General features: G+C 42.5%; 1 protein-coding gene across 1 annotated transcript in view; it reads left to right on the top strand.

Annotated features, from left to right (window-relative positions):
• The window catches only part of LOC139402720 (microtubule-associated protein 2-like), a 57,088-nt gene extending 45,282 nt beyond the window's left edge, over positions 1 to 11,806 (top strand). Inside the window, exons 15-18 of the mRNA XM_071146620.1 lie at positions 5,501 to 5,593; positions 7,169 to 7,250; positions 7,941 to 8,053; positions 8,456 to 11,806. Coding sequence (XP_071002721.1) covers positions 5,501 to 5,593; positions 7,169 to 7,250; positions 7,941 to 8,053; positions 8,456 to 8,671 — 504 coding nt within the window. The 3' untranslated portion in view covers positions 8,672 to 11,806. The remainder of the gene's footprint in view (positions 1 to 5,500; positions 5,594 to 7,168; positions 7,251 to 7,940; positions 8,054 to 8,455) is intronic.
• The last annotated feature ends 483 nt before the right edge of the window (positions 11,807 to 12,289 follow it).

Genomic DNA, 12,289 nt, shown 5'->3' with positions numbered 1-12,289 from the left:
CTAATAACAAACATACAGCAGTTGCTGTTATATGAATCTTTCAGAATGAAGAATCCCTATTGGCTATTGAGGTTTGTTTTCATCCTTGATGTTGAAGGACCTTTGTTCTGTGAGAGGAGTGGAAGACAGGGCTGAGTTTAATGAGCTCTAGTCTGGTGTTGCAGACTGGATGAAGGCTCAGGGCTTCAGTGGAACACAGCCTCAGTGAAAATGAGAAAACATAATGCACCCCAGAATAATCCCAGAATAATTTATACATCTCAAAATGAATCCAATAAGTTCTATCTTCCAATGGAAAATCTTTATTTTGGTGCAGTGATTTCACTGCAATATTTTGTGGTGACCTGTAACCCCTCTCTGAGTCTACCCACTTGTATTTGCTGTAGGCAGCAGTTTAGATTCTCTATTTAGAATCTCTATTTAGGCAGCATATTTAGAATCACTATTTAGGCAGCATATTTAGAATCTCTATTCAGGCAGCATATTTAGAATCTCTATTTAGGCAGCATATTTAGAATCTCTATTTAGGCAGCATATTTAGAATCTCTATTTAGGCAGCATATTTAGAATCTCTATTTAGGCAGCATATTTAGAATCTCTGTTTAGGCAGCATATTTAGAATCACTATTTAGGCAGCATATTTAGAATCTCTATTTAGGCAGCATATTTAGAATCTCTGTTTAGGCAGCATATTTAGAATCTCTATTTAGGCAGCATATTTAGAATCTCTGTTTAGGCAGCATATTTAGAATATCTATTTAGGCAGCATATTTAGGATCTCTATTTAGGCAGCATATTTAGGATCTCTATTTAGGCAGCATATTTAGAATATCTATTTAGGCAGCATATTTAGGATCTCTATTTAGGCAGCATATTTAGAATCACTATTTAGGCAGCATATTTAGAATCTCTATTTAGGCAGCATATTTAGAATCTCTATTTAGGCAGCATATTTAGAATCACTATTTAGGCAGCAAATTTAGAATCTCTATTTAGGCAGCATATTTAGAATCTCTATTTAGGCAGCATATTTAGAATATCTATTTAGGCAGCATATTTAGAATCTCTATTTAGGCAGCATATTTAGAATCACTATTTAGGCAGCATATTTAGAATATCTATTTAGGCAGCATATTTAGGATCTCTATTTAGGCAGCATATTTAGAATCTCTATTTAGGCAGCATATTTAGAATCTCTATTTAGGCAGCATATTTAGAATCTCTATTTAGGCAGCATATTTAGGATCTCTATTTAGGCAGCATATTTAGAATCACTATTTAGGCAGCATATTTAGGATCTCTATTTAGGCAGCATATTTAGGATCTCTATTTAGGCAGCATATTTAGAATCTCTATTTAGGCAGCATATTTAGAATCACTATTTAGGCAGCATATTTAGAATCTCTGTTTAGGCAGCATATTTAGGATCTCTATTTAGGCAGCATATTTAGAATCTCTATTTAGGCAGCATATTTAGAATCACTATTTAGGCAGCATATTTAGAATCTCTGTTTAGGCAGCATATTTAGGATCTCTATTTAGGCAGCATATTTAGAATCTCTATTTAGGCAGCATATTTAGAATCACTATTTAGGCAGCATATTTAGAATCTCTGTTTAGGCAGCATATTTAGAATCTCTGGTGCTTTGTCATTGACTGACCTTGTAAAGATGGTCATGTTTTAGACTCTTTAGAATCTGCAAAACAAATTAGATGAAAAGCCCAGGTGCGTGTGTGTATGTATTGTGTGTATGTATTTATGTGTGTGTTTGACTGTGTATTCCCACTTGTGTGTGTGTATTTATATGTGTGTTTGACTGTGTGTATTCCCACTTGTGTTTGTCTGCGTTTAATTGGCACAGGTGTGTGTCCTCAGGTGACAGGAGAATCCAGGTCAGAGTCTGGTTGATGAAATACTAGGTTTGTAGGCCAGGGTTCTCCTTTCCAGAGACGTACCAGCTTGTGTTCATTCATTGGCTCACGTCTCATTCCAACCACGTCTCTTGTGATCACTACACGGTATGGGTCTTGCCAGTCCTGTATTTCAGACAAGTATTTGCACCTTAAATCAAAATTTAAAAAATTTGGAAATTACCTTATGCGCTGCATGACCCTTAAGAACACCTGCCCTCAGAATAGCCTCAACTCAATATTGGGAAGGTGTTCTTTATGTTTTGTACTCTGTGTATATGTGACGTCGCGGCATGGATTCTACAAGTATACAAGTGTATGTACTAATGTCAATGCAAGTACCAGGCGGCAGATAGCCTAGCGGTTAAGAGTACCGGGTGGCAGATAGCCTAGCGGTTAAGAGTACCGGGCGGCAGATAGCCTAGCGGTTAAGAGTACCGGGCGGCAGATAGCCTAGCGGTTAAGAGTACCGGGCGGCAGATAGCCTAGCGGTTAAGAGTACCGGGCGGCAGATAGCCTAGCGGTTAAGAGTACCGGGCGGCAGATAGCCTAGCGGTTAAGAGTACCGGGCGGCAGATAGCCTAGCGGTTAAGAGTACCCGGGTGGCAGATAGCCTAGCGGTTAAGAGTACCGGGCGGCAGATAGCCTAGCGGTTAAGAGTACCGGGCGGCAGATAGCCTAGCGGTTAAGAGTACCGGGCGGCAGATAGCCTAGCGGTTAAGAGTACCGGGCGGCAGATAGCCTAGCGGTTAAGAGCGTTGGGCCAGTAACTGAAAGGTTGCTGGTTCGTATCCCTAGAGCCAACTAGGTAAAACATTGGTCGATGTGCTCTTGAGCAAGGCATTTAACCTTTTTTGCTCATGTAAGTCGCTCTGGAAAAGAGCGTCTGTTAAATGACAATAAAATCTATACAAATAAATAAAAAATTACACATTGAGCTTTTCACACATCTTCTAAAGAGGCATATACAGTTTTTTGTTGGTTTTTAGATTGAGATTTTAAACCAGAAGGTGGACTTGTTTCATCAAAGTGTGGATCCAAGGATAATCATTCCTGCCTTGATTTTCCTCTCTTTTATCTGGGTTTTCTCAACCCTTTCTCTCAGGTGGTCCCCGGTCCATTGTCTTACCTCTGGCTTCATTGGTACTGTGTATTTCTCTAATTGATCTGTTAGTCTGTATTAAGTGTGTGCTTCATGTACCATGGTAATTATCTTCAAAACAGGGTACAGAATAGCAGAATAGTAGCAGAGTAGCAGAATGATGTCAAAACGACAACGTTTTGATGTCCCATGTTCCTATTATATTATACAGTGCCTTGCGAAAGTATTCGGCCCCCTTGAACTTTGCGACCTTTTGCCACATTTCAGGCTTCAAACATAAAGATATAAAACTGTATTTTTTTATGAAGAATCAACAACAAGTGGGACACAATCATGAAGTGGAACGACATTTATTGGATATTTCAAACTTTTTTAACAAATCAAAAACTGAAAAATTGGGCGTGCAAAATTATTCAGCCCCCTTAAGTTAATACTTTGTAGCGCCACCTTTTGCTGCGATTACAGCTGTAAGTCGCTTGGGGTATGTCTCTATCAGTTTTGCACATCGAGAGACTGAAATTTTTTCCCATTCCTCCTTGCAAAACAGCTCGAGCTCAGTGAGGTTGGATGGAGAGCATTTGTGAACAGCAGTTTTCAGTTCTTTCCACAGATTCTCGATTGGATTCAGGTCTGGACTTTGACTTGGCCATTCTAACACCTGGATATGTTTATTTTTGAACCATTCCATTGTAGATTTTGCTTTATGTTTTGGATCATTGTCTTGTTGGAAGACAAATCTCCGCCCCAGTCTCAGGTCTTTTGCAGACTCCATCAGGTTTTCTTCCAGAATGGTCCTGTATTTGGCTCCATCCATCTTCCCATCAATTTTAACCATCTTCCCTGTCCCTGGCCCAAACCATGATGCTGCCACCACCATGTTTGACAGTGGGTATGGTGTGTTCAGGGTTATGAGCTGTGTTGCTTTTACGCCAAACATAACGTTTTGCATTGTTGCCAAAAAGTTCAATTTTGGTTTCATCTGACCAGAGCACCTTCTTCCACATGTTTGGTGTGTCTCCCAGGTGGCTTGTAGCAAACTTTAAACGACACTTTTTATGGATATATTTAAGAAATGGCTTTCTTCTTGCCACTCTTCCATAAAGGCCAGATTTGTGCAATATGCGACTGATTGTTGTCCTATGGACAGAGTCTCCCACCTCAGCTGTAGATCTCTGCAGTTCATCTAGAGTGATCATGGGCCTCTTGGCTGCATCTCTGATCAGTCTTCTCCTTGTATGAGCTGAAAGTTTAGAGGGATGGCCAGGTCTTGGTAGATTTGCAGTGGTCTGATACTCCTTCCATTTCAATATTATCGCTTGCGCAGTGCTCCTTGGGATGTTTAAAGCTTGGGAAATCTTTTTGTATCCGGTTAAACTTCTTCACAACAGTATATCGGACCTGCCTGGTGTGTTCCTTGTTCTTCATAATGCTCTCTGCGCTTTTAACGGACCTCTGAGACTATCACAGTGCAGGTGCATTTATACGGAGACTTGATTACACACAGGTGGATTGTATTTATCATCATTAGTCATTTAGGTCAACATTGGATCATTCAGAGATCCTCATTGAACTTATGGAGAGAGTTTGCTGCACTGAAAGTAAAGGGGCTGAATAATTTTGCACGCCCAATTTTTCAGTTTTTGATTTGTTAAAAAAGTTTGAAATATCCAATAAATGTCGTTCCACTTCATGATTGTGTCCCACTTGTTGTTGATTCTTCACAAAAAATACAGTTTTATATCTTTATGTTTGAAGCCTCAAATGTGGCAAAAGGTCGCAAAGTTCAAGGGGGCCGAATACTTTCGCAAGGCACTGTGTCTATCTCCTCCAACTATGTCCTGCTACTATCTCCTCCAACTATGTCCTCCAACTATGTCCTCCTACTATGTCCTCCTACTATGTCCTGCTACTATGTCCTCCAACTATGTCCTGCTACTATCTCCTCCAACTATGTCCTGCTACTATGTCCTCCAAGGATGTCCTCCTACTATGTCCTCCAACTATGTCCTGCTACTATGTCCTCCAACTATGTCCTCCAACTATGTCCTCCTACTATGTCCTCCAACTATCTCCTCCTACTATCTCCTCCTACAATGTCCTCCAACTATCTCGTCCTACTATGTCCTCCAACTATCTCCTCCAACTATGTCCTCCAACTATCTCTTCCTACTATGTCCTCCAACTATGCCATTGGAGAATGAATGAAGGAATGAATTGATGGATGAATGGTTTAATTAATGGCTGGATGGGTTAATTAATTAATTAATTAATTGATGGGTTAATGAACGAATTAATGAATTAAAGAATCGATGGATTCCTTAATTAATTAATGTATGTATGTATGTATGTATGGATGGATGAATGGGTGAATGAATATCTGACTGAATGGGCTTGCGAGCTAGTGAATAAAGCACAGAATGAACTAATTGTAATAAACAGAGGAATGAATGTCTGAGTGTTACAGAGTATGGATGCTGTCGTCCTCAGGTCTTCATTCCAAGTGTTAAACTGGACTTTAGCCATGTCCAATCTAAGTGTGGCTCCCTGGACAAAATCCAGTACGCACCCACCGGGGGAAACGTGAGTGTCTCAACACAGTGTGTCTACCTGCTCTAACCAACCTCTCACTCACTAACCAACACAGTGTGTCTACACACCCTGCTCTAACCAACCTCTCACTCACTAACCAACACAGTGTGTCTACACACCCTGCTCTAACCAACCTCTCACTCACTAACCAACAGGCATGGAGGATAGTGAATCGTGGTATCACTGTGACAGTGTTTTCTGTTGTTTTGCTTTGCGTCTTGATTAATGAAGACATGGCGATTTGTCTGTGCATACAGGGTCATCAAAAACGATCCTAAAATAGTATTTTAACATAGACCTTTAAATAGTATTTTAACATAGTCATTTACCATAGAGTTTCAACTGTATGTATCCTGTCACACCAGACAGAGACGTCACTCAAAGGACACCTGGCCCACCCACCTATTGTTCATCTAGAATCATGGACTGAATCAAAATAAACACTGAAGATCCATTAAAACACCTGTTCTCTGACTTGTCACTTAGGACGGGTGTTCTCTGTGATGTAATCAATAGCCACATTCCAGAAGGTCTGCAAAGCTGACATCTACCCAGGCGTAGTGAAATATGGTTCTGACTGCTTTGCAGATTGTCTGGAACACGGCCAATGTGTTTAGTGCTTGTTGTTGTGTTAGTGTCTGCTTTGATGTTCTATATTGATTGGTTTATTGTGGTAGATTGACTGGTTTCAGTTGATTGTGTGATGTCAGTGTTGTCTTGGGTGATGTCAGTGTCGTTTTGTGTGATGTCAGTGTCGTCTTGTGTGATGTCAGTGGTGTCTTGTGTGATGTCAGTGTCGTATTGTGTGATGTCAGTGTCGTCTTGTGTGATGTCAGTGATGTCTTGTGTGATGTCAGTGTCGTATTGTGTGATGTCAGTGTCGTCTTGTGTGATGTCAGTGTCGTCTTGTGTGATGTCAGTGTCGTATTGTGTGATGTCAGTGTCGTCTTGTGTGATGTCAGTGATGTCTTGTGTGATGTCAGTGTCGTATTGTGTGATGTCAGTGTCGTATTGTGTGATGTCAGTGTCGTCTTGTGTGATGTCAGTGTCGTCTTGTGTGATGTCAGTGTCATATTGTGTGATGTCAGTGTAGTCTTGTGTGATGTCAGTGTCGTCTTGTGTGATGTCAGTGTCGTCTTGTGTGATGTCAGTGTCATATTGTGTGATGTCAGTGATGTCTTGTGTGATGTCAGTGTCGTATTGTGTGATGTCAGTGTCATATTTTGTGATGTCAGTGTCATATTGTGTGATGTCAGTGATGTCTTGTGTGATGTCTACCAACTGTCTCTATTGAGTGAGGTGGTTTCCAGTGGTTTTGTAGTGATCGCTATTCTTCAGGCAGTTTGTTTCACAGATTGATGATGTCATTAACCTGTTGAGTGCTACTTTCTGTTCTTCCTTAAATGTATGCATTTTTATTAATGATTTTTCATTGAAGATAATTAGAATAATTATGGTAAATTCCACATAATTTCAAGGTATTGTCCTACAGCCCTTCAGATCTAAAATGTGGCAGTCCCTTCCCTCAATGCAGTATAAGACAGTGTCTGAATGCGCCTCTCGCAGGTCCACATTACCACCAAGAAGATAGACCTGAGCCACATCACCTCCAAATGTGGATCAATGTCCAACATCCGTCACCGACCAGGTAATCAGCACTTTTTTAGTTGATTCATTAATATTGAGTGATTATTTGATAGAGAGAGTATTCCAATCTTTTGGATGAACAGGGCATAAGAACAATACATTTCTAGTTACACTTTCATACATTACATGTTTATGCTTTACCTCAGACAAGTCACTAACTGTAGTTTAATTAGCAATGGAATATTAATCCTACAGGCATTTTGTCCTGTGTAGTTACATAGTTCAACTATTGCTTCTGTTTATATGAGTATTGATTCATTCATATCCTTTACTTCTCCTCTCTTCTTCTCTTCTTCTCCTCTCTCTTCACCTCTCTCCTCTTCTTCTCTTCTTCTCCTCTCTCTTCTCCTCTCTCATCTCATCTACTCCTCTCCTCTCTCCTCTCTTCTTCTCTTCTTCTCCTCTCTCTTCACCTCTCTCCTCTTCTTCTCTTCTTCTCCTCTCTCTTCTCCTCTCTCATCTCTTCTACTCCTCTCCTCTCTCCTCTCTTCTTCTCTTCTTCTCCTCTCTCTTCACCTCTCTCCTCTCTTCTTCTCTTCTTCTCCTCTCTCTTCTCCTCTCTCCTCTCTTCTTCTCCTCTCTCCTCCTCTATTCTCCTCGCTTCCTTCTCTTCTCTTCTTCTCCTCTCCCATGTTCTCTTCCTCTCCTCTCTCCTCCTCTTCTCTCTCCTTCCTCTCTACATCTCCTACAGGGGGTGGTAACGTGCGTATTGAGAGTGTGAAGCTGGACTTCAAGGACAAGGCCGAGGCCAAAGTGGGCTCACTGGCCAACGCCAGTCACACCCCCGGGGGAGGACAAATCATGGTGAGACAGTCTACAGTAAAAGGACAGTACAGGGTCATGTTCATTAGGCACCAAACAGAAGAAAACGGACTGAAACAGGGAGGGACTACCTGGACTTTTCCAATAAGGAACCCTCATTTTCGTTTTCGATTGCGAAACGTTTTAAAACATGTTCAGTTGCGTGCCCTAATGGACACGACCTAGGTTTACATAGATGGCTTAGTAGTTTAGAGCATGGTGCTGGCAACAGCAGGGTTGTGGGTTTGATTCCAACATGTTCAGTTGCGTGCCCTAATGGACACGACCTAGGTTTACATAGATGGCTTAGTAGTTTAGAGCATGGTGCTGGCAACAGCAGGGTTGTGGGTTTGATTCCAACATGGGCCATGGTTAACCCCCCCTCTCTCTCTGTCTCTTTCTCAGATCGAGAGCCACAAGCTGACGTTCCGTGACACGGCCAAGGCTCGCGTGGACCACGGGGCAGACGTTATCACCCTGTCCCCAGGTGGCACCGGGGGTACATCCCCCCACCGTCTCAGCAACGTGTCTTCCACGGGTAGCCTCAACCTCCTGGACTGCCCCCAGCTGTCCACACTGGCCCAGGACGTCACCATGGCCCTGGCCAAGCAAGGCTTATGAGCATCCTGCCTCCATCGCCCCCTGGTTCCCGGTCCTCCATCGCCCCCTGGTTCCTGGTCCTCCATCTCCGCCTGGTTCCTGGTCCTCCATCTCCCCCTGGTACCTGGTCCTCCATCTCTCCCTGGTTCCTGGTCCTCCATCTCCCCCTGGTTCCTGGTCCTCCATCGCCCCTCGGACCTCCTGGATCCCTTGGACCTGGTCTTAACATCCCCCCTTCAACATTTCTCCGTCGGCCCTCCACTGCAACAACCCTTCGCCGTTGTCCCCCAAGATAAGAAACCAGATGACTCAGAGTATCAGAGTCCATCTTCCATCATTCCACTCCCCCTCTCGCTCCTTCATAGGAAAACATGCTATTTAAACTACCACCACCAGGGGGATTTTAATGACTGACTCTAGGATGTTTGTTCTTCTTCTTTCTGTTCTAAGGGATGTGCTCGACTCTGCTAGGGTGTGTTGTGTTGTTCTTTTGGCTTCTTTTCATTACATGTTGAACTTTCTTTGGGACATTACTGTAGATGACCAGTGTGCTAGCTAGGCATTGAAACAGGTACAGGGATAGTGTTGATAGGGTATTATCGGTTATCAAAGACTTTACAGTGATTCTTATTGTGTGGCAATGATCTCAAAGACATTCCATTTGGCCTAGGATATTAAGCGGTCCAGCCTGGTTTCATTCCCAACATACACTATATATACAAAAGTATGTGGACACCCCTTCAAGTTAGTGGATTCGGCTATTTCAGCCACACCCGTTGCTGACAGGTGTATAAAATTTAGCACACAGCCATGCAATCTCCATAGACAAACATTGGCAGTAGAATTGCCTTACTGAAGAGCTTAGTGGCTTATAACATGGCACCATCATAGGATGCCACCTTTCCAACAAGTCAGTTTTTCACATTTCTGCCCTGCCAGAGCTGCCCCGGGCAATTGTAAGCGCTGTTATTGTAAAGTGGAAACGTCTAGGAGCAACAACGTCTCAGCTGTGAAGTGGTAGACCACACAAGCGCACAGAACGGGACCACCAAGTGTTGAAGAGCGTAGTGTGTAAACATCTGTCTGTCCTCGGTTGCAACACTCACTACTGAGTTCCAAACTTTCTCAAGGAGCAACATCAGCACAAGAACTGTTCGTCGGGGGCTTCATGAAATGGGTTTCCATGGCCGAGCAACCGCACACAAGCCTACGATCACCATGCACAATGCCAAGAGTCTGCTGGAGTGGTGTAATGCTCGCTGCCATTGGACTCTGGAGCAGTGGAAATACGTTCTCTGGAGTGATGAATCATGCTTCACCATCTGGCAGTCCAACGGGAGTATCTGGGTTTGGCAGATGCCAGGAGAATGCTACCTTCCCCAATGCATAGTGCCAGCTGTAAAGTTTGGTGGAGGAGGAATAATGGTCTGGGGCTGTTTTTCATGGTTCGGGCTAGGCCCCTTAGGTTCAGTGAAGGGAAATCATAACACTACAGCATACAATGACATTCTTGACGATTCTGTGTCCAACTTTGTGGCAACAGTTTGAGGAAGTCCCTTTCCCGTTTCAGCATGACAATGCCCCTGTGCACAAAGCCAGGTCCATACAGAAATAGTTTGTTGAGATCGGTGTGGAAGAACTTGACTGGTCTGCACAGAGCAGACTTCAACCCCATCGAACACCTTTGGGATGAATTGGAACGCCAACTGCGAACCAGGCCTAATCACCCAACATCAGTGCCCAGCCTCACTAATGCTCGTGGCTGAATGGAAGAAAGTCCTCGCAGCAATGTACCAACATCTAGTGGAAAGCCTTCTCAGAAGAGTGGATGGCTGTTATAGCGGCAAAGGGGGGACCAAATCTAGATTTGGGTATGTCATTTTATGTGAACATTTAAAAAAAGAGGTTAATGCCCATGATTTTGGAATGAGATGTTTGATGAGCAGCTGTCCACATACTTTTGATCATGCAGTGTATCTGATCCAGTATCCCAGGTCCTGTATGTGTCTCGTAGACAGGAGGCTGTTACGTTTGTGAACAACAATTCATCTACAACACAACACAATTCAATACAATGCAACATGTTACAACTGTAACGGTAAGAAATAGCTGTTCAGACAAGCTTGTTTCAATTCATTGGCAGACAATGGGATGTTTACTATTAGAATTGATTTTGTTTTAGTCATGTGACTATATGACTTCATGATGTCATTTGCTGAATTATTGGACAAAATGTGGTTTTGTTGAGTTTGTTTTATCTCATTAATAGTGCAAATGGTAGTGTTGATGTCACGGTGGCTGAACTAGATTGGCACATGCTGTCATGTCAAGTTACAATGCTATAAAACCCTCGCTTTCCAATAGACCTCTTCCACGAGCCATCAGGCTGCTTTTCTGCTTCAGTGATGTGAGCATTCATTTTACATACAGTAGCTCTGTGATTTTCACCAAACAGTCGCTGTTATGCTGACGTGACAAAAGCCAGTGAGTGACCTAATAGCACCGAGTTATAGACATAAAAGATCTAGAGAGTGAACACTGTAGCTAGGGACTATACTGTGTCTAGTCAGTGAACACAGTCTATAACCGCTTTGTACCAGCCTTAGACTAATATGTTTGCTTCCAATAAGCCTTTCTCCTACGTTTAGAGTAGCAAGAACATGGACCTTGAATGAGCTAAGGGCCTGCCGTCGCTTGTGTAACTACGCAGAACGTGTCTGAAGCTTTATATTTAAATAAACATTCCATGAAAAATAGCAGCTATGGTTGTACACTGTGAAAATGTCCCAGTCGGATCGTACGGACGGGACTTTCTGAGGAAAGAAGGTTAAAGTAATGAAGGGATGTAGTGGAAGGAAAAGGAAGTCATTCTCAACTTGTACGTGTTTGATCAAAATGTTCTAGCTTACTTTTATCTGTCACCATTTGTGATTCCCTCCCTCCCACCCCCAATTTCCAAATGTTGGTTACCCTTCAGTGTTTTTCTCAAACCCCTTCTTCCCTCTTCCTCCCCCTCCCACAACACTCTGCCTGTTTTAAGTGTATTTAAAGAGACCATGTAGATGTGCACACTTTACAATGTTTGAAACAATGCTGTTGACAAAACACTCCAACATAATAATAACAGGAATAAAATAATAAAATGAACTAAATACATTCGTTTGAAACATTTTCTGGGTCTTCCCAAATATAATGAGCTGTTTTTAAAATGTCATAAATGTGTCTGCATTACGTTATTGGGACTGTGAGTGCTAGATTGCATGCTACTGAGTGTCACGGGCGTCATCGTGGAATTGACCGACCAAGGTGCAGCGTGGTGAGCGTACATTTTCCTTTATTTATGTAAATGTCGCCAACAAAACAAGAAACAAAGAAACGACTTTGGCTATAGTGCCACCAACAAAGATAACTACCCACATTAGAAAACATAGAAACATAGAAATAAAGAAACTAGAATGCTCACCCTAGTCACACCCTGGCCTAACCAAAATAGAGAATAAAAGCCTCTCTATGGCCAGGGTGTGACAGAGAGAATGACAGAGAGAGAGCGAGAAAGCGAGAGAGCGACAGGGAAGAGATTATGTGAAGGGTAATTCATGGAGTCATTTTAGGTGATGTAATTTGGGAAGGCTAACTGCA

Source organism: Oncorhynchus clarkii, unplaced genomic scaffold, assembly GCF_045791955.1.
Source record: "Oncorhynchus clarkii lewisi isolate Uvic-CL-2024 unplaced genomic scaffold, UVic_Ocla_1.0 unplaced_contig_3542_pilon_pilon, whole genome shotgun sequence".
NCBI classification, from domain to species: domain Eukaryota; kingdom Metazoa; phylum Chordata; class Actinopteri; order Salmoniformes; family Salmonidae; genus Oncorhynchus; species Oncorhynchus clarkii.
The sequence above is the reverse complement of the archived record's forward strand: the minus strand, read 5'-3'. Positions and strand labels throughout refer to the sequence as shown.